The sequence below is a fragment of the Lynx canadensis genome, chromosome A1, assembly GCF_007474595.2.
Source record: "Lynx canadensis isolate LIC74 chromosome A1, mLynCan4.pri.v2, whole genome shotgun sequence".
NCBI classification, from domain to species: domain Eukaryota; kingdom Metazoa; phylum Chordata; class Mammalia; order Carnivora; family Felidae; genus Lynx; species Lynx canadensis.
The window spans coordinates 188,604,813-188,626,262 of NC_044303.2; the positions used below are offsets into that span (position 1 = coordinate 188,604,813).

Consider the following 21,450-nt stretch of genomic DNA (forward strand, 5'->3'; position numbering starts at 1 on the left):
GGCCTAAGGTTGAAGCCAAACATTGAGTCATAAATAGAAGGAAATGAAATTGTACATGGGATTGACTGTTTACTTTTTTCTTCTCTTTCATTTTACTTCCAGAGTTCTGTGTGGGTCTAAATAGTATTACGATTGTTAGTTTTAACAGATGAACTTTTCTTAGTTCAGTGTCAGTTCTAAAAGTGTTAATCATTCTGTTTCTTTAGAAGCAAAGACTACATTCACCTTCCATTCTGATGTGTGCAGTGTAGAAGCCATTTTTCATTGCTTGCGAAAAAGCATGATAGAATGCCCTGTAAGTTTATTTTATAGGCCTTGATCCAGTAAGTCAGTGAGGCAGCACTGGGAAGCTTAACATAAGAGCAAGAGTGCTAGCAAAGAATGGGAAAGACACCTACTTTGAAATATCTGGAAGTTAAACATTGGGAAGGATGGGGGTGGTTTTTCTTTTCTTTCCTGCATTCTGTGTTTGTTTTGTCAGTTATTATTCCACTGAAAACACCATAGATCTTTGGCTTAAAAGTACATTTGACCAAAAAGTCGTCATTCTCTCCACAATCACCTCTTTTGGAATTGAGGCTCTTATTGGTACTAGTCTCCCAGGCTTGAGAGGCGATAACCAGGGCTTATAGAGGGCTTCAATGGGGTTCTTACCACTTGGTATTAAAGGGAAGTTGATAATGTTGGGCAGAAATTCTGGTCATGCTTCCTGGCAATCATTTTTATAAGCTTTGCCCTTTATAAATGTTTTGCTCAGGCTTGCTTTTTTTTTGGAGGTATGGTGAAGAGGGCCTCTGCTCATGATCTGGTGTGATAAGGGACGCTGTATCTAATGAGTGTACATAAGTGGCCTTTGAGTAGCGAAATGGCGCTCTTGATGCCTTCTGATGTGCTGTGTGTAGCTCTGGGAAGGCACCCTCCACCCCCCTTTTTTTTGCTCTTTACACATATGTAGACAGTGTGCTGTGCAGCTGACTTGCACGTAGCTTGATTTGTTATATAAATTTGCTCCTGTGTGTAGGCAGCCTGTGCTAGAGGAAGGCCTCTGGTGCTTCAGAGTAGTCCACAGCAGCTGAGGATTCACAGAGTTTAGTATTGTTTCTGGTGAGGTAAAGAACATAAAGCCACACAAAGAACAAAGCTAAAATCCCCCCTTTATTAGGCAGATGTTCATCGGGTATTTTAAAAAATATACTCAAGTGCAGATTGTGTGAAGGTGACAAGTTTTGTGTTGGAATTTGGCCAGATGTACCTCGGAAATAAAATGAACGCTTCTGCTGGTTTAAAGTGGAAGTAAACTGTTTTCTCAAATATTGGTTAAGTTTAGCTGATTTAAAAGAAAAAAGTATGATCCTATAGTCTATGCAGGGCTGAATTTAAACAACAAGGACATAATTTTTCTCCTATTTACTTGTGCTTAACTACCTTTTCTTCCTTTTCTTTACTGTATTTCAGCACAAAGACATTAGCAGGCTGCTGGTTTCATGGACCTGTACCACAGTGACACAGAACACCAGAACATCAGGACTGAATGAAATTGGAGATTCAGATTTTTTAAAGCTGCACTAAGAAGTAAATGTTAAGGCAGTGGTTAAAACCAACAGTCTATAAAGGGGCACTTGCAAATTGTGCTATATTAAACCGAAGACAAGGCATTAGGGGAATGTTTTATAAAAAAAATAAACCATTGCAATAAGTTATGCATGAGAGGAGGAGAAAAGTGATACAAAACACGCAAGGAAATCACTTGAATTTTATGTATGAAGAATCACTGACCGTAACTTTTTTTGAATGTGAAGTTCTTACCAGTACAGTTTGGACAGGCCTAAGAAGGCAAGGGATGATGACAGAGAAGCTGGATTATTTTTTGAACTAAAACTTTGTGCTTTCTTCAAGGTTTTGTTAATCAGTTCAGCTATGAGCAAAGGCATTTCTAGAATGGATCTCCTGTGAAACAGCAATAGTCACATATGCCGAGGTGAGGCCAAGGTTTCCTTCAGGTGCTGGTGGAAACAACAGAAAAGATGATCTAACATCCTGCTAAAAGGATGGCAAAGTGCCCCACTCCACCCAGCAAAGAGATTTCGGACCTTTTTCTTTCTTTAATAAAGCAGGGCTGTATTATCTTGAATATACGTTTGCTTGTTAGAACATATTAAGATGTATTTATTTGCCACCAGTATTTAACATTTGTGCACATTTTCATAACAGCATTCTTACCTTTTAAATTCTGACTCAAAGTGGATAGGCTAGTGTTGATCTTAGAGTGAAAATGTATACTCTAAGAGCTAGTTCTTAATCCTACTGAGGTGGAAAGGCTTTTGCCCTGAATTGTGATGTGGACCTCTCTCATGGAGAGCCCTTCCTTCTAAGTGCAAGATACTCATTCTCCCAGGTGTCAGGTGGGCCTTGACCCTGGGAACACGTAGTAGGAACAGACCCATAAAGAGCTTTCACACATGGAAAATGAATTCTTATTAATGGAGACCATACTGTTGCTTTGGTCTTTGGAAAATACATATTATGAAAAACTTTAATTTTTCTTTTTAATGAATGGAGAAAACATGAGAAAAACAGATGGACCTATTACTACTACATTTTTAAGGCATTTTATATTTGATGGTGCCGTACTTTTAATAATAATACTGAAGTTTTTTAGTGGCAATGCTGATTTATTTTTTACAAAATAATCCATATTGATTACTTAATACAAAAAAAAGGGAAAAATGCCAAAAAATAAAATACAAAATTCATTTGAAGCAACATAACATAACTGAACATTTGGCTCCAGTGTTCAGACTTTCCATAATCTTACTGTATAGGTTTGGAATTACTTAATCCCACACTCAGGATTAAGAAAAGGGTCTGGGTAAGAGTTGGGAAACATTTAATATACTTGACTAGGACTTGTTTTACGACTCAAGAAGAAAAGGTGAACAGTCTTTAGTGAGCTTAAACAAATTTTGATTACACTGCAAATAATTAAGTTTGGAGTGCATTCTAAAGTCTTTTTGGAAAGTTCTTCATGAAGTCATTACACACGTTTGATCAAATCTGAAAAAGCTCAGGAACTAGCAGCAGGGAGTTCTAAAGATTACATGTACTTCTGTGGCGCCCTCTTAGACTTGGGTCCATCTTGTTCTTTCAGATGTTGAACACCAGCAGTACCTTTCAGGCTCACTTTAAGAACCAGAGAACTCTAAGCCATGGTGGGTTGTACAATAAGGATTTGTAATTAAGCTTTAGAATTCTTTGCGCAGTGATGGAAATGACCAAGAAATACAAAGGCAAAACCTGATCTCTCCCAATTCTTTTTAAGTATCTATTTTTTCTCATGACAAAACTCTCAAAGGCATTTTGTTATAAACCACATTTTCATTTTTTAATAAATGAAATTTGGTGGTGTTTAAAACCTAGACATACCATGTTGCTATTTCACTTTTCATTGCTTTAGTTGCTTAATATTTAAGCTTTGCTTCATGCTACCTTTGTATTTCAAATCTTCACAAGCCTATTTCATTTTGTAGACTTGAATGACAAAAATTGTTTCTCATCTAAAGTATGCTAAGACTTCAATGTTAAAAGAATGTTGTGTAACATTTATCCAATAAAGTCTTGATTTTTTAAAATTTAGTTATCTAAAAACTTTTGTTTACTTTTTAGGAGTTAGATTTTTTTTTTTAACTATTAGGACTCAACCACTGTTGTTCTTTAGGGAGCCGTTTTAAGTAACACTGCCTCCTTAGGCGAACAGCCTGTAAGTTTTTATTTAATCACCGGGAGATTTTATGGGACCCTCTATGATCAAAGGATAGAAGAAGGGTGAATAGTTTAATTAGGACCCTGTACACAGACATTACTGTTTTCTTCAAATTCTAGTTAACATATACTGTAATATTGTTTTCAGGAGTATACAGTTTTCTTTTCTGATGGAAACAAATTTACTACCATTCAGAGTTGGATGTGATTAAGTATCTACTGGTAGGTTTAATTTTAAGAAGTCCTGCCCTTATGGATAAATGGTTGCTTCTTTAAAAGCCCAGCATGTCTGGGGCACCTGGATGGCGCAGTCGGTTAAGCGTCCGACTCTTGATCTCGGTTCAGGTCATGATCTCACGCTTTGTGGGTTCGGGCCCCGCATCGGGCTCTGCACTGATGGTGCAGAGCCTGCTTGAGATTCTGTCTCTCCTTCTCTCTGACCCTACCCCACTTGTGATCTCTCTTTCTCTCTCAAAATAAACTTAAAAAAAATAAAAGGCCTAGCATGTCCAATGTGTTTGAGCAGAAACACTCGTTTTCAGGAAAAAATTAGCCTTTTAAAGCCTACCAGAGAGCTGAGATTTTTCAGACCCAAAAACTTAAGTTACTGTGTCTCACCCCCAAACCAGCTCATTTGAGATAAGCAATTCTTTAGAAGGCTGCCTGTTATTCCAGAGTATATGCAGAATCTTTAAGCTCAAATATTCTCCCATTTCAGTTTATCTATGTAAGTGTAAAGACGAGGCCACTGGATTATGGCTCTGTTTATATTTTGTATCCCCCCTGAAGTTTCCTACTAATGGAAATGGAACTAGAGAGAACCAAGGTGAAGAAGCCATGCACACATCATCTGGAAGGCCGCCACATGACATCCACCCCGCCCCGATACAGTCCAGATCATGTTATATACATGTGTCAGTGTGTTTACAGACACCACTCTTAACAAAGGAGAGGGGATGAGTGATGAAACCCATGGATACAACTCAGGACCTTTCTGGTCTTCATATAAGGAAATGTAAGTTTGGATTCATGCCCTGGAATCCTGTATGGAATGTACCAGTACCTCCATGGACATGCCGGGTATGTCACTGCAAATATGCCCTACAGATAAAATTAAGCTGTTTTCCTGCTTTTATACCTAAGAACTCATTTTTCTTCTTTCAAGTAATGATTCTTCCCTCAGTGCTTTGAATAGAGCTGTGTTTTCTTTAAGCATACCTTGCTCTAGTGGTGAACATCCTGCCAAATCTTTGCTTATTCACAGTGAAATTTCATGGCCTAAACAAGTAGGTATCATATCAAGAAGGTAATGAACCTGGAAGGAAAGGGTATACGTCAGGAATACTGTGTCAGAGGAAGAAAGAGCTGGCCAAACCCAAGCTGCTAGGTCACCGTACTTAAGCATACTTCTGGGATTAGCCCTTTCCCGATTCCCTTGTGAAACACATTTGTAGAAGCAACCTTCTGACGCAAGGGAGGCAAAGTGAGTTGGTGACATTAAGAGGATGTTTCTATACGGATAACCTGCTTGACAGGTATGGATTCTAATCTAAGGTCTACCAGTCACCTTCCTGACAGAAGAATCACACGGTAACCTCACTGGCCAAAACCATGGAAGATGGAATTTTTTTCCCTTGAGTGAACTAGTCTATAATTTTGTGCTTCTGAATTCTAAGCTCAGTGCGTGATTCCTGAGTGGACAGCTCAGATCTGTGATCTAAAGCAGGTGAACCATATCATCAGTCTGAAGTACCTTGAGGTAAAGGAGTTGTCTGCTGTGTCACTGTTCCAGAAAAGCACAGCCAGGGGCTTCAGTAAGACACAAAGCAACCTTGTGGAAGACAGGGATGGGACTGGGGATCCTTCACATGTTTAAATGAAGCTGCTCTAACACCTGTAGAAAACAAGGCAGTTACTCTTGACCTCTGATGTCAGCGCTGCCAACGGCAGGACCTCATCAGTGTCACGCTGCCTCAGGAAATCACCCCACCTTCTCTCCCAGTTAACTTCGTGAGGAAAAGTTGCAAATAGTGTATTCTATTTTGGGCTAGTCAAACTATTCCACAAAACAATGTTGTGTACGTCAGACCAAGTACCAGAGACCGTCCACCAAAGCCTACATTCTTTGAGATGTAAACACTGTTCTCCCTACTTCACTCCATTCCCTTGCTTCCCATTCCTGGCCTCCCTGAGGACTTCTGTCTTTAGTCCGCCTGAAGACTTTACCATCTGTGGATTTCTAACTTGTTACATTTGGGGAATTGGAGGGCACTTGGGTGCTCAGGTGGCCTTAGGTGGCTGCCAGGTGGGTGTTCAGGTGGGGTGCCTGATGTAGACATCCACCTGACACAGAATCCCACAGGGGGACAACAAGCTTCCAGTATCTTCGTATCTAGCTCCTCACCTTTGGCACTAAGGATTTCCCGGAGAGGCTTCTGAGTTGGTTCCCTTCACATCCGCCATGACGCCTGATGGCTTAGAAGCCCTAGTGCCAGGCAGGAGTTCCCATCTGGTTGGGCTGTATTTTTTCAGCAAGCCAGAGCTCTAGGAGCTGGGACCAAATCGTGGCTGAGAGTGGTTAGCTATGCGCTTCCTGGGCAATGAGACAGCAGGCCGTGCCGTGCTTTAGCTAAGAGGGAAGTGTGGGCTTCCAAAGTTGCCTCCTGAGTGAAAGCAAAAAGAAGGTAAAGAGTCATATTTCTACTTCTGGCTGATAGAGCTTAACTCCTATGTGATGGAGTTTATTCCCAGTTTGCAGACCTCACAGAGTTGGAAAATTCTTATTATAGAATATTCTAAACATCTGTAAAGTAGACTAGCATAACTAACAAACCCCATGTATCCAACCCTAGCTTCGACAATTAGCAGCTTGTAGCCAGGAGGACTGAAACGTTTAATGCCCTGAAGTATGAGGGCCATGCTCACTAGTTTTCATATACTCATGTTACTAGTTTCTTGACTGCCCCTTGAAGGGTTTGAAGCAATTGTTCTGATACTCTAGGGTTATTTTAGCTCCACCTCTCGGGTTGACTGGTAGCAAGCAGTCCATTGCTCACTTTCAGAAGCACTAATGGGCTTGTTCTAGTGGGGACTCAGGGCAGCTCTTGGCAGACAGCAGGAAGCAAATGGAAACAATCACCTCCTTTTTCTGTCCGGCTTTTAACTGTACAGTTTCCTGAAGTTACAGACTTCCTAGCCCCTTCTGGTACAATGTGCACATGCTTCCTCTTTTAAAGGACATGCAGGTGACGGAAGGACTAACTAAGCTCATAACTATCGAAATGGGGGGGGGCGGGGGGGAGTGGGTTGCAGGGTGAAAAGGAGCATACACACCTCGCTAAAAGTGTTCCAAGATTTTTACCAGGGTTTGGGGGTATCAAGCACACAGTACACCCCAAAAGACGTATTAGAGGAAGAGTTCAATGCCTTCAGAAATGAGGGGGCGATGAAGGGAAAGGCTGGCTTACGACAGGAAGTGATCACAGCAACACAGACACAGAAAAGGCAACAGCCAAGCTGGCAGTGACCCCCGGGGCTGCCCCTGGAAGACTGAGCTCAGCAACTCTATGCTGCCTTGTAGGCCAACAGCAAGCTTAAGGGAAGTTCAGATAACAGAGGAAAAGGGACAGAGGCTTAAAGCACTGATTCTTCCTGTCCTAGGAGGTTTCTCAGATTGGCACCCTGGTCTTAGAGGGTTACTGGACCTTGCCCTTTAAAGACCTTAAGGATATTAAAGCAGCCATTCACCTGCACAGCTGTTCCCATCCTCCTTGATTTCCCCTTTGACATTTCAATTTTTGCTAAACAGGTTGTAAAAGACAGGATTCACAGGTCTGGTTAGCTCTTAGGATCAGACAGACAACTCGGCAAATACGTCTCCCAATCAGGTTTACATTTAATACCTGCTGCCAGTTCTCTAGCTCATGACATTTTACTCAGTAAAATCCCTCCCTCTGTCTTTCTAAATCAGTCTGGATTCCAGCTTCAGAGCTGTGTAAAAGGAACTCAATTACATTTCCAATAGGCTTGGAGGCCAGCTCAGCGACCCACAGCACCAGAAATAATCACCAAGCCCAACATTTCCAAGAGCAGTTCCCTACTTTTAATGCCACAAAATGTTGCGAGAAATAGGGACTTTCGTCATTTAAGACCGAACAAGCATTCATGCCTTTGACTATACCTGAGTTAACTCTGAAGGTCCAATGTGTGAGGTCTTGCCATTTTACTGAAGTTCAAATGTAGGCCCAGTGCCACGATGTTCAGGTCATTAGCTAGTAGGCTCAGCCACTCCCCAGCCTCCACATCTCGGCATGGTGTAATATTCTCTATTCCTACAAGCACAATAACTTGTAATAAGATATGGAGTTCTGGGGGGTGAGACAAGGGGCAAAAGGGTGGGGGGAAGGGAACCCAGGGGCAGTGTTTCTGATGGAAGGGAATCATATATGGAAAGTCAGAGTTCTTAGGAAAAGAGGTTGGATCTTAAGAATAGAATATAACCATAACTCAGATGCATGACATGAGGAAAAGGAACTAATCTACAGTGCACTCCACAGAAAAAGCACTAGATGAGTAGGACTTTGTTGTAGGAATAGTCCCAGTTTCCTGGGTGAACCTCCTGTGAACAGAAAAGTCGCTCATGTCAAAGTTAGAGGGGTGGTTAAGACATAGTATGGAAATACAGAGAACACAAGATTCAGTGGAAATGTGATCTGGGAGAGGGTGGGGAGGCTGAAACTACAGAACAAGGTGGGGATTTCTGAAAGTCTCAAGACAAACCCTTACAAGTCTCTAAGATGCAAAAATGAAAATTTACAGATGAGAAGACATATGCTTACAAGCCAGATTGAATGCTCAACATCTCAGGACATTTTACATGGCTGCACAAGATGGGCTCCACACTGGCTTAAAGTGACTTTCTTTACAAAGTGTCTTTTTAAGCTTCACAGTGTGTAAGTACTGGATTCACTGTTGAGAAATCCTAGCTGAGCCCTCTAAATTAGCCAGAACTGCACACCTATCCAAATAAAAACACTACTGTAGAAAGTTCTGGGACCATTAACTGTAGGGTGTTAAGGCCATTCTGGGCAATACACAGGAAAGTTCCAGATCAATCCACTGGTCTCGACTAGGTGAAACCAAGCTATTATCTTTCATTGCCTCCCACCATATTCTTTGGAAGGTGAAAAATAGCACATAAACCTGGCTGACATTAAAAACACTTGCCAGATCTTAAGATTTTGAGGAAATGACTAGTTTCTACTTACCTTGAGATAACATATAACGGTTAGTAAAGGAGACATTTTAAAAATCAGGTACTAATCAAAGGGTACAGATACTGGAGACTTCTGGATTGTGATGGTTATTCACATTGAAAACACTTCTTGTAGAATGCTCTTTAATACCAATTAACCGGGTTTCTGGTAGAGCAGTAGGTGTTGGTGCTATTAAAAAAATAAACATGGCCCTTACCTTCCAGGAGCTCATGGAGGCAGGGAATAAATCATATTATTTAAATAATATGTATCTTAATAGTCTTCAAGGAAACTGTTGAAGGAGATCCAAAATTATTTTGATCCATCATGATATTGTCGGAGTAAGAACATATACAATATCAAATGCTTCAATTCTATTCCATTCATTCTAATGTCAACCATTTTCAAAAGGTTGAATCTATTTTTTCTTCCAGATTTGTAAACAGAGAAATAATTGTGGTTGATTAAAAACAAAACAAAACAAAACAAACTCCTTGGCTTAAGAAATTTCACACTTAGGGGTGCGTGGGTGGCTCAGACGGTTGAGTGTCTGACTTCGGCTCAGGTCATGATCTCACAGTTCGTGGGTTTGAGTCCCGCATCGGGCTCTGCACTGACAGCTCAGCCTGGAGCCTGCTTCAGATTCTGTGTCTCCCTCTCTCTCTGTCCCTCCCCTGCTCGCACTCTCTCAAAAATAAACGTTAAAAAAATTTAAAAAAAAATTCACACCTAGTTAGATTCTCTTTCTTTTCTTTCAAGATTCATTGTGAGATTTCAGCAGGGTGGAGGTGGTGGAGAAGGGAGAGGAAGCAGAGAGGAAGGCCTAAGAAGCAAAACCTGGGCACCTGAGTAGCTCAGTCAGTTGAGTGTCCGGCTCTTGATTTCAGCTCAGGTCATGATCTCACGGTTTGTGAGTTCAAGCCCTGCGTCTGGTTCTGTGCTGACAGTGCGGAGCCTGCTTGGGATTCTCTCTCTCCCTCTTTCCCTGCCCCTCCATTGCTCATGCTCGTGCTCTCTCTTTGAAAATAAATAGACAAAAAAAAAAAAAAAAAAAAAAAAGCATAACCTCTGGAGCCTGTGGCAATGACAATGTCTTAAAGGAAGGCTGTATCTAGGCAAACATGTCTATTTCCTCACTCCCTGGAGGTTCAGACAGGTGCTCAGGAATCTCAGCTCTGACCTTGGCTGAGTCTCAGCTGTTGAGCCCAAAGTCAGAATCTGGCAAAGTAGCTCTCAAAATGTGATCTGAGGGGAGCCTGGCTGGCTCAGTTGGTAGAGCATGCGACTCTTGATCTTGGGGTTGTGATTCAAACCCCATGTTGGGTGTAGAGCTCTATTAAAGAAGAAAAAAAGTGCCCTGAGGCCTGCCAGGAATTCCTGAGACCCTTTCAGGTCTCCAAGAAGTCAAAGCTATTTTCGCTAATACTAAGAGGTAGGTCAACTGCTTTTCTCACTGTCACACTGTCATGGGTGTGCCCGGTGTAGGATTCGCCAGGCTACGTGACGGGATACTGTGACAACCTGAGTGCAGAAGCAGATCTGAATCCTGCTAGCCTCTACTAAGCCACACGTGAAAGAGATTTATAGAAATGTAAAATGTCATTCTTCTTACTGAAATGTTTTTGTTTTGGAAGACATTTTTCTAAAACTATTGTTTTAAAAAAAAAAATATATATATATATAAACAAGAAATATATTTGCTATTTTTAAAGGAATTAACTAAGTATTTAAGGTACTTCTCAGTTTTAATTTCTCATCTGGTAAACATCAATGGATAAAACCCACATAACCCCAAACACTCTTCAAACGCTCTGGAGTGTGAGGGTCCTGAGGTGAGCGACCTGGGAATTGCTGCTCTGGCAAAACGGCTGCACAGGACGCCATCACCACCGAGAGCCGGACACAGGCCTTTTGGCCAAAGCTCCTGCACAATCGCTGTGATTCCTCACACACACTTTTTTGAGAACTTCAGATGCCAGATTTATCATAAAGACAGCAAAGCAAAAGTAACCACGTGCTTTCCCCCTCTCCTTTTCCCCTTAATTCCATTTCAAAATCTGGAAGAGAGGCTTAGCATAGCACAGAGTTAACACTGCACATCATTCTGCGACCAACGCACTGCACTCTAAAGGGGCTCTGAGGAACAGATCAGAGCCGTGGCACATCTGGACACGGGGCAGGACTGCTGCAATGTCACTTACAGAATTATATGGGCACTTCAGTTCTGAGATGAAACCTGCAAGTCACTGCCTTTGACACTCAAACCAGAACTGAAAGCTTTCACCAACAATCAGTGATGACTAAGAAAGCCCAAACCTACCTTTGAAACCTCTGGGTTCGTGTAGTCTAAAAGAATATGGTTTTGTCTGGGATTCACATACCGCTCTTCTTGAATGGAGCTACTTTAAGTTAAAATTGTTAAGACTGATGCTTGGGCAAAAACACTGATCTCATCATGATCTGCACAAACCTGAAGAGGCCCAAGACACTGTGTGAGGTGGTTTCTGCATTCTAGTACCTGGCGGAATGGTCAGTTCTTCAAGATCATCTTCGAGGTGGCAACTAAGACTGTGGGCAGATCTGTGGATGCTGGTAACATTCAGCAACACTGAGCCTGAAGCCAGAGGAGCCTTCCGCTTTAGCTATCATTATGGGGACAAAATTCACAAGCCAGCTCAGACCGTCAAAGAAAGCGTTTATTACCACAGAGGAAACCAGGAGACGCTGGAGCCCATGCCCGGCGGCCTGAGCAATGTGAGTAATCAGGGAGAGGGGGCAGCAGGCGGGAGCCTCATGAATCATGTCTGGGTAGTCTCTGAACCTGGCTTGGGCCAGGAGACACTTTGGCTGGGCTTGTGTGTATAGCTCAGGGAGGTCAGCTTTGACAAGCAGGCTTCTGCCCGGACAAAGCAAAGGTCAGCCAGAATCAAGGGTAACAGATGCATAGACACCACCTTAAAACGGAAATCAAATTAGGCTTATTACATCAGAAGTGCATTTGACCTGGATCATAAAACAAGAGGGAGAAGGGAGCACTGGGCCCTAGTAGATAGCCTGTCTTTGAGATAAGATGCTTTTGAAAGTTAAATATTGGCAGGGCCTTCCCCCTTGTTAACAGCGAGCAGCATACAATCTCCAAGCCAGCTTCAAAAGCTACTGTAAACTTTGTTATCTGTTATTATTTGGATTTTGAACAAAATTGATGGAGTAGGAACCAGTAGAGGAATCCTGTTTGATCTGGAAATTTTCGGTGGAGAGTCCAAAAGGTCGAAGAACCAAGTTCCCAAGATCTTTAAGTTTACCTGCAATGTAAAAGTGGAAATTCAAATAAATATGGGGAATAAACAGATGTAGGAAGACCTCGACTGATCCTGCCTTCCTATCTGATTACAAAATATAAAGGACATCTCTCTTCAGTTAAAGAAACTCCTGCTTTTAAAATTATGAAAACTTTAGCCCCCTCAGCAGTGTGGTCACACTTTAGGGCCACCCATCCCCAAGCCTTTTTTTTTTTTTAAGTTTATTTGGAGAGAGCAAGTGGGGGAGGGGGAGAGAGAGGGAGACACAGATTCCAGAGCAGGATCCAGGCTCTGAGCTGTCAGTGCAGAGCCTGATGTGGGGTTTGAACTCATGAACCGTGACATCGTGACCTGAGCCGAAGTTGGACACCTAACCAACTGAGCCACCCAGGCACCACCCCCAAGCCTGTACTTTGTAGATGATCTTCCTGTCCCAACAGGCCAGGACCAACAAAGGACACAGGCCTGGGATGAGTGATGGCCAAAGTGACTGCTGCTCCCAGGGGGGCTGAAAGCATACTGCTGAGCCCCAGGGCCTGGTGCTAAGGGCAGTGGACCCTCCAAGTCTGTTCTCTGTGGAAAAAGCAGCAGCCACCTGCTGCATCCAATTCCACTCAGCAGACTTCTACTGAGCCTGGGTTCACACTGAAGAGCTTCCTGCTTTACTAGGGAAAGCCTTAGCTTCTACACCAAACACGTTGCTTCTCAGGAAACAGGGGTTCTTATTCCTTTGATGGCACCACCCACCTCAATAGTCCAGTCTCTTCTCCCCAAGATTTGGGCTTTACTCATTAATCACAGGTGCATTCACGTTTCAAAAACCAAAATTGAGACACGTGGTATAAACAAGGAGTTTTATGTGGATTCTACATATAAGAGTGCCACAGAGTTTGTATGTCAACAGCTGGAGATTTATAGGGACTTATGGGGCAATGGGATGGAATATTTGAAGGTAGGAGCATTTTGGAAAATCTTTGGCTGGAACAGGTGAATACACAGTTTCAACTCTTTCTGAACAATTGTTCTTGCAGGTACGCTTCCAATGGAGAGGAGCATGGGGGTAAAGGGGAAGAAGCCCCTAACTGTCAGAGCTACGGGTTCCTTCCCACCGTCCCACTTGTTAGCAGCTTTCTCTCTCTGAGGCCTCCCACCTTGAAGCAAAGCCCAAGCAGAGAACTTACAGATGCATGGCCTTCACATGTCAAGGCCTTTTCTAGTAACTCGTTGCAAGAACTTTTGGTCTCAGTCTAAGACTTATCACCCGGAAGGTCCCAGACCCAGGCTAACCAGTCTCCAGACAGGCTTCCCAAACTTAAACCTGGATCACACGTGCTGAGTGCGCCTGTTTGAGGAGAGGCGCTGGCAGCCCATCCCCACACCCAGGTGCCGCCCAGAGCACAGCCTCAAGTGGATGGATGCCCAGGTAGGGGCCACAACAAAGAAAGGAGGGGGCATCCTCAGGTAAGCATGAGTCACCCAGGACCTTGGCGGTCTGTCCTGGGGTTGAGGAAGGAGGGCAGGGGGGAAACACACATTTAAAGAAGCCAACTAAAAGGTCACTGCTGGCACAACCCTTGGCTCTTCTGACATGGAGCGAATGAAAGGAGAATGAATCTCAAGGGATGTTCACACCACGCTTCCCAAGAGCAGCAGCGCCATCTGGCAGCCTCCTCTGTTCAAGGGCCACTCTGGACTGGCGACTGAGCCCCGGGTGCCCCCTGGATGGAGGTCTTGCTGCGAGCCAATCTCACTGCACAGCAACCCATGAAAGCGCCAACTGTACGGGCTCTGCCATTTGATGCAATGGGAGCTACAGACTTCGGAGATGCTCTCGGTCTAGCGGGGAGGCAGACACAGGAGCGAGGTGCGCCCTGAGCCCTGGGGAGGAGCTCTCCGCCTGTGCGGGGGTGAGAGGCACCGCAGGAGAGACTACACTGCAGCGCGCTGAGGAACTGAGAGGGGCAGGACGCTGGCATGCCACTGTGTTCCGTGGATGGCAAGGGGACAGGACTTTAAACTGCAGATGGAGAGGGACAATTAGGGCCTTCTGCAGGTTCTCACTTTGCTTGCCCTGCTGAAGAAGGTGCCCACCACAGTGAGCCTTGCACTTTTAGCTTAACTGATTCTCTGGACGGCACTCATGAAAACGTGCTTCCCCAGATGCCCTCTGCCGACACCTGCATGTCCCAGTCAGTGACCGACTGAGCTCAGTAGGGGCAGACCAGGTGCTCTGACAGGTGAGTGGGGCTCCCTGACGGCTTTGCTGGAACTTTCTGAGCACTACATGCTGGGTGAGACTTCCTACTCCGCTTCCCTCTATCCTCCACAGCCATCTGACAGCTCCCACCCCTCTGCCCCACTTCCCCTTCCAGGTGTTTCCCCGATGGGTTTCTTGTACATCTAATCTGATCCTGCTTCTGTTTCTCTGAGGACTCAGCCTGCACACAGGCTATCATTCTCCTTCCTTCCGTTCTCGGCCTTTCTAACATTCCGCAATAGTTTTACTATGTGATCTCCAGATCAGAATGTGGGAAGTTCTGCCTGCTACGTGAGACAATGCACACAAAGTGCCTGAGACACCTGATAAAGACACGATGAAAAAGTCTCCATGTTAGAGACGACCTGAGGTTCCCAGACTTCAATCTGACCAACAGTCCTAAGTTCACATGTGTGGCATCTCGCTGTGTGGTAGGGAGGCAGAGACAGGAGACAGTCACTTCACCAGAATAAGCTGAGATAGGATGGGGAAGACAAGACATACACACACACACACACACAAGCCAGTTCACGGGGAAGCTGAGATATGAGTGCCAGGAGAGTCAGTAAGAAGATTCCTTCCTGGGGGTGGGGAGGGGGGAGCCCTGCCAGAGCTTCTCCTGTAAAAGTGTCCATGCGAATCATCATCAGAGGACAGACAGGACTGTAGTCATTTGAGACAGAGGGAGCGGGCAGGGCTGGCAAAAATGGTTTGGATAAATGTATAGAGAGGGGTGGGCAAGGGCAAGCAATGTGTCCAGTGGGCTCGGGCATGTTCTTATGAGCCAGGCCAGAGTCTATGACTCTTGTGCCACGGGGAAGGCCACTGAAGATTTGAGAACTGAGCTTTAAGGGTTAATAATGCTGTGGCAAAGGAAGAATGAAAAGGAGAGCCTGGAGGTGGTCCTGACAGAAAGTTAGTGCAACATTCTGGGAAAGCAGCCATTTATTTATTCACTGAACAAATATCTGAATGCCTATAATGCTGGGTAAAGAAGTTCTGAGGGGTGCAAGGCTGACTCAGTTGGTGGAGCGTACAACTCTTGATCTCGGGGTTGCGAGTTTGAGACCCACATTGGGTGTACAGATTACTTAAAAATAAAATCTTAAAAAGGAAGAAGAAAAAAAGCTCTGAAATCAGACTGAGGCCAGTGAGAATATAAGGGAACAGAGTAAAACATTATGGTAGAATCAATGATTTTTTGGTTGAAAGATGATTGAAAAATTCATCTTTTGCTGTTTATGGTTACAGTAGAGAAGTACCTTCGGCAGAGATCATGCTCATAAATATACTCACACTCACCCTCAGGAGTTTCCCTGCTGCTGTTTAGAGTCCGGTTGGATGCTCAGAGACTAATGCAGCTTCCTGGTCCCTCGGACAGGATCTGCCACATTAGCCTATCTGCCACCCTTTCCACTGGCTGCCAAATTGTACGCCTTCCCTATGTAGGCAGTAATCAGTCAGATTTTCTTATTTCCACTTGGAGCAGATCTGGCACCATCACTCAGCTGGGACGTGTCAACATGTCCGTGTTAGGATCTCATCTATTAGACTAACTGCAGGCAAAGAGAAGAGTCCCAAATTGCTTGTGCTCAGCAGGAATGTTTATGACTAGAGATCAACGCTTGTCACTGGATCCAGATCTGATAAGTGTTAGTTTCTATGCCTCCAAGCAACACTGTGTCACAATAACCCAATGGACTCTTACACATAACTTCTCCTTGGAGATACTGTGTGGCAGTCCATTCACCCTGAGGAGGGCCAGGAATGCCATTTGTTTTCACTTCCTTAAGACAGCTGGGGTTTGGGCCCAGCAGGACACAACTGAATTCCGACTCACTGCATTTCCTCTTATGAGGCAGGAAAACTAAGCCATGCAGCTGCCTCTTGCTTTCCTTTGAGCAAAAGGCAAATCAAGCACAGAATATGGAAGATAAAATAATTCACAGCCAAATCAAATGCCTACATTAGCTTTTGGGTGAAAGTGGAGGCTGAAATAAGCCTTCCCAAGAACTGTCAAAGAAGCAGGAGTGACTTTTTTTTTTTCTTTAAAGTTTACTTATTTAAAGAGACAGAGAGAATGCAAGTGGGGGAGGGGCAGAACAAGAAAGGGACAGAGGACCTGAAGTGGGCTCTGTGCTAACAGCAGAGAGCTGGATGGGGGGCTCGTACTCACAAACCGTGAGATCATGACCTGAGCTGAATTCAGACACTTAACCGACTGGGCCAGCCAGGCGCCCCAGGAGTGACTCTCTTGAGAGGAGCTGGAGAAGGAGTGACTCTCTTGAGAGGAGCTGGAGAAGCAGCAACCAGGGAATGAGGCAGAAAGCAGGGCAGTGAAAATCTACAAACTGATACTCTCTGAGGGAATAATGACAGCAAGGGATTGGTTTAGAGACACTCATGTGGCCAGAGCACACTGCATGTGGAGTCTCTAACGAGCATCAGGCAGAGTGGCATGAAAAGAAATATGAAAAAAAGACCCTGGATTTCCATACTCACATGTATGACTTCAGAAGGTTTTTTTTTTTTTTTTTAATGTTTATTCATTTTTGACAGAGAGAGACAGAGCATAAGCAGGGGTGGGGTGGAAAGGGGGACACAGAATCCGAAGCAGGTTCCAGGCTCTGAGCTGTCAGCACCAGAGCCTGACGTGGTGCTCAAACTCACAAACCATGAAATCATGACCTGAGCCGAAGTCGGACACTCAACCAATTGAGCCACCCAGGCGCCCCTATGACTTCAGCAGTTTTAAGAGACAGTGACAACGTCAAGGCTTTCTTATGACGTTGGGTGAGGGAGCTGGTTCTAGGACCCTCTACTATGCAGAGCAGAGAAGCACTTAATGCACGGAAAGAGCCAAAAGAACGTGTCAAATCTTTGCAAAGACAACGGACAGGTTACTTCCAAGTGACCTTACGTAGCTCTTGATCACGGCATCATACAAGATGGTGTTCTTTTTTTTTTATTTAAAAAAAATTTTTTTTTTTCAACGTTTATTTTATTTTTGGGACAGAGAGAGACAGAGCATGAACGGGGGAGGGGCAGAGAGAGAGGGAGACACAGAATCGGAAACAGGCTCCAGGCTCTGAGCCATCAGCCCAGAGCCCGATGCGGGGTCGAACTCATGGACCGCAAGATCGTGACCTGGCTGAAGTCGGACGCTTAACCGACTGCGCCACCCAGGCGCCCCCAAGATGGTGTTCTTAATTCAGTTCACAAATGTGCACTCGTTAGGTTGCTAGTGGCCAGGAGTGAACACCTGAGAAACTTCAGGAATCAGGAGAGCAGAAATATGTTCCAAGAGGGTGTAAGGAGGTGATGGTATGAGTGGAAGAGCTGGGCTGGATGGGAACAAGGCCCAGGCGTGTGCCACAGTGGCTGGGCAGGAAGCAGCCGCAGGTGCCTATGAGAGGGAAGCATTACTGGGGTTGTTCTAATGATTTATGTAATTTTTTTTTCTAATAATTTTCTCAATGGCTAGAAAGGGAGAAGCAAGGATGTTCACCCTTTCATTAGTCCAACTAGGATTTTTTCCTTCACGGAGGCAGCTTTATGGCTCTTTTTTCTAACAAAAAGGAAGTCAACTTACTGAGAAAAGAAAAAGAAAAGAAAAAGTCAGAGATAACTGAGCAAACTTAAATAAAAAAGCTCATTTTGTTAAATAATGACCTCACTTTGTAAATGCCAATGACAAGTGGTATTGAGCAGGCTTTTAAAATCTTTAACTGCCAATTTTTAGCAGAAGCCAGCATTCCAGAGAAACCAGCACTAAAAATTGTGTGGTCCACTGCAGAAGGCTTGCTCAGAATGTCTAGGGGTGAGATTATTCTGCTGTGAGTGGCCCCCGAGGACCCCCCAGCAGAGGAAGCACAGCCATGGCACCTGTAAGGGGGAGGGAAGAAGTCCAGAATGCTCTTGTGGGGCTGTGATTCCACCTCAAGAATGCTCTCTCTCTTTTAGGCTCTCCTACAGTGGGGAACACCTAGAGGCAGTATCTTATTCATGATCCTTCTACTGAGTAAGAATGTAAAGGAGTCTAGTTATTCATACTTTTTATGTTTAACAACAAACTGACATATGATTTACCAAGCAACTTAAACTGCTGAAATCCGATGAGGGGAGAAGTCATTACAGAAGAAACTGAGAATGAATTCAACTTGAATATTTCAAACGAAGGGGACAATATAAGTAAAACCCAAAGCTACAGAGACAGAAATTTTGGCTCATGAGAATTTAGAGGGACTCAGCCAGCCAGGCAAGGAGAAATGGAAGTCTTGATTCCATCGGGAGTTGACAATGGCTATAAGATTCTGTCTACATCCATCCCTTCACGGTTTCAAACTGGCTCAAAGAAACAGACCCGGAGAACAAGGGTCTTTTCCAAGTGCACTGTGGCCACCCCAAATCTCCTCCAGCCTGAATCTGGCTCAGCTAAGTACAGATACTAGCTTTTTTCTAAAACAAAGAGTCACTGTTAGAATAGGTGAAAAATTCTCTTTTCCCTTTTCTTTGAAGAAAGAGTACCTCTAAAATAATTTTTTTTTGCTCAAACAAGGTGTCAATTAGGGAAAACTGTCAAGTAGGTGTAAATTAGGGAAAGAAAGAGCCTTTTTTGGAAAAACTGGGGAATGCTCCAGAAGTGTCCCCAACTCTAAAACAGTTCTTAGCAGGAGCGAGAGGTTTTGGATTGTCCAGGTTTAATGGCTTGTTCTCAATCAGTTCTGCTATCAGACTGATCCTTTGGAAAATATGTTCTCATTCTCTGGATACTGACACCTATGCGGTGGCCATAAATGGCCAAGTCCAATTTATTTTAAGATTTTTTTGTTTAGGCCCACCTGATGGCAATATATTAAATTCAATTCACACAGATTTAGAAAATATTCATAAGGTAAAACACAAAGCAGATCTTGAGCAGGGAAATACGAGACAGGTTATAAGCAGAATGTGCTGGAGAGCTCTCTGTCTAGGAAACTTGACTCCCTTGAGTCAAACAGGCTGTTCATGGGAAGGCTTCTCTGACCCCAACTATAAAATGCTTCGGCAAATAAGAGAAATAAACCATGAATCCATTTGACGTATGCTTCACTCACACTCCTTTGTTCTCCTCACCATTTATTCCTCATTCCTGACTTCTCATGTCTTCTCAAACACTGAAGGGACTCTCATGCCATTTTCAAAACAAAAATTCCCTTAGTTCTGACACAGTATCGGCTGGTAGTGACTATACTCTAATGAAATGAAAAACAGAAGTCATTTACTCCATGAAGAAACTCAACTCTTTTCATGAAATTCATGACCTGAAATAGTTGTTAGTGGGATCCCAGGTTGAATCACATTTTACATTCTTGAAGGCAGGAAAAACTAAATAGAAGTTTAGTTTTTGAAAAGCTGACACCCTGTCTAAACCACTCTAAACCTCCTGGAGTCCAAAACAGCTCAAACTCACTAGGGCCATGGTTTGGCTCACACAACAAATGAAGGGCCCCAGAGCTATTTCTCACTGTTGTATTCTCCTCCAGCAAGTACCAAATCCTGCTGTCCGCATCCTGCCTCCCAGCTACCAGGGCCATGGGAAAGTAAGGGGCGCAAACTTACCTAACATCTCTGCCTTTAGCTTTTCATTACGTTCTTCAATCTGCTTAGGTAATCTCTGAGGGGAAAAGAGGAGAAACAAGAAGAGCTGGTGAAAAATCTTCTGGCTTTGTTTTGAAATTGAGCAACACACACTTAATGTGAAAGTCAGAGCAGGTGATGTACATATATATGATCCTGTTAAATACAGAAAAAAACCCCACAAGTATTTGTGGGTGAGCTACACAAAGGAGTTTTGTCTGGTTCACTGCTATACTCCCAGTTCTTGGCCCAGTGGCCTGGGAAGAATCTCAATAAAAATTTGGTGAATATACACATAAAAAAATTTCTGAAAGAATACATACCAGATGTTTACAGTGGTAATATTTAGGTGGTAGGATTATAGTTTATATATTAAAAAAATTTTTTTTGGCTCATTTATATTTTTTAACTTGAAGTCCTTTATTAATATAATCTAATTTGCTAAGAAGGGGTCAGATCAATATTGGATGTTCCTAAATGATCACCTAGCTCAGGGTTTTTCAATCTTGGCAACATGATATCCTGGACTACGTAATTCTTTGTTGTGGGGTTGTCTTGTGCATCTTGTGCAGGATGTTTAGAGCATCCCTGGCCACTAGATGCCAAGAGTACCATGCTGGTCATGACAACCAAAGTGTCTTCAGACATTGCCACATGTCCCTGGCAACCCATCCCAAATCACGCCAGCTGAAAATCACTGATCTAGATCAGAGTCTCAGATGGCTGCTTTTAGCTCTATGATCGGCCCTAAGTAGTCTGCGATAACCCAGTTATAATAATTCAAAATAAAATAAATTCTTTATGCATATGACAACTAATATAAAAGGCTTCCTTTTACAAACGGTTTAAACCTAATTTGCCAAGGATAAAGGTTACCAAGAATTTAGCCAAGGTTTTAAGAACTCTATTCCTTTTCTCCATGTCAAATTAAGTCAATACTACCACCAGAGATGTCAAAAGTCACATAAAGCACTAAAACTGGTGTCAAATTTACTTATGTATTTTAATGATCCGAATCAGTCTTTTTCTCATTGCTCCATTTTTAGATAAATAAAAAATTTGTTATTATTGAAGGAATTCATCTCGAAGGTGCAAAAACACAAAGCAAAACAAAACCCAAACCACCTAGGACATTAATGCAGGGAGACCGGTCAACATCTCTCAGGTCTGCTTGGTGGAATAATGATCTCGTGAAATGAGTGGGAAGTCCTACATGGCGGGACCCTGCTCAAATGCTCTCAGCATCCAGACAGGAAATGTA

The 21,450-nt window shown here is 43.5% G+C and overlaps 2 protein-coding genes and 1 long non-coding RNA gene across 11 annotated transcripts in view; 1 reads left to right on the plus strand and 2 right to left on the minus strand.

Moving 5' to 3' along the window:
* PWWP2A (PWWP domain containing 2A) overlaps positions 1–2,362 on the plus strand; it is a 102,818-nt gene extending 100,456 nt beyond the window's left edge. For 4 of the 6 annotated variants that reach the window (XM_032594266.1, XM_032594276.1, XM_032594277.1 and 1 more), the window contains one exon: positions 1,456–2,362. Coding sequence is in view for 4 of the 6 variants with exons in the window: in XM_032594277.1 (XP_032450168.1) it covers positions 1,456–1,469 (14 nt within the window). In the remaining 2 variants the exon portion in view is untranslated. The remainder of the gene's footprint in view (positions 1–1,455) is intronic. The other 2 variants (XM_032594273.1, XM_032594274.1) reach the window with 1 other exon arrangement.
* LOC115522571 lies at positions 1,680–9,608 on the minus strand. 2 transcript variants are annotated; one of them, XR_003971475.1, is made up of 5 exons: positions 7,940–9,608; positions 6,164–6,422; positions 5,513–5,653; positions 4,978–5,074; positions 1,680–2,003 (listed from the first exon to the last, which is right to left on the minus strand). It is a non-coding gene; the product is annotated as an uncharacterized LOC115522571 (long non-coding RNA). The 2 variants fall into 2 exon arrangements; XR_004343963.1 differs by having other exon boundaries at positions 4,978–5,653.
* A 2,084-nt stretch (positions 9,609–11,692) lies between these two features.
* Positions 11,693–21,450, minus strand: part of TTC1 (tetratricopeptide repeat domain 1) — a 47,356-nt gene continuing 37,598 nt past the window's right edge. For all 3 annotated transcript variants that reach the window (XM_030328350.1, XM_030328348.2, XM_030328349.2), the window contains exons 7-8: positions 20,172–20,226; positions 11,693–12,316 (exon numbers count right to left, since the gene is read on the minus strand). In XM_030328350.1, the coding sequence (XP_030184210.1) occupies positions 12,183–12,316; positions 20,172–20,226 (189 nt within the window). In that variant the 3' untranslated portion in view covers positions 11,693–12,182. The remainder of the gene's footprint in view (positions 12,317–20,171; positions 20,227–21,450) is intronic.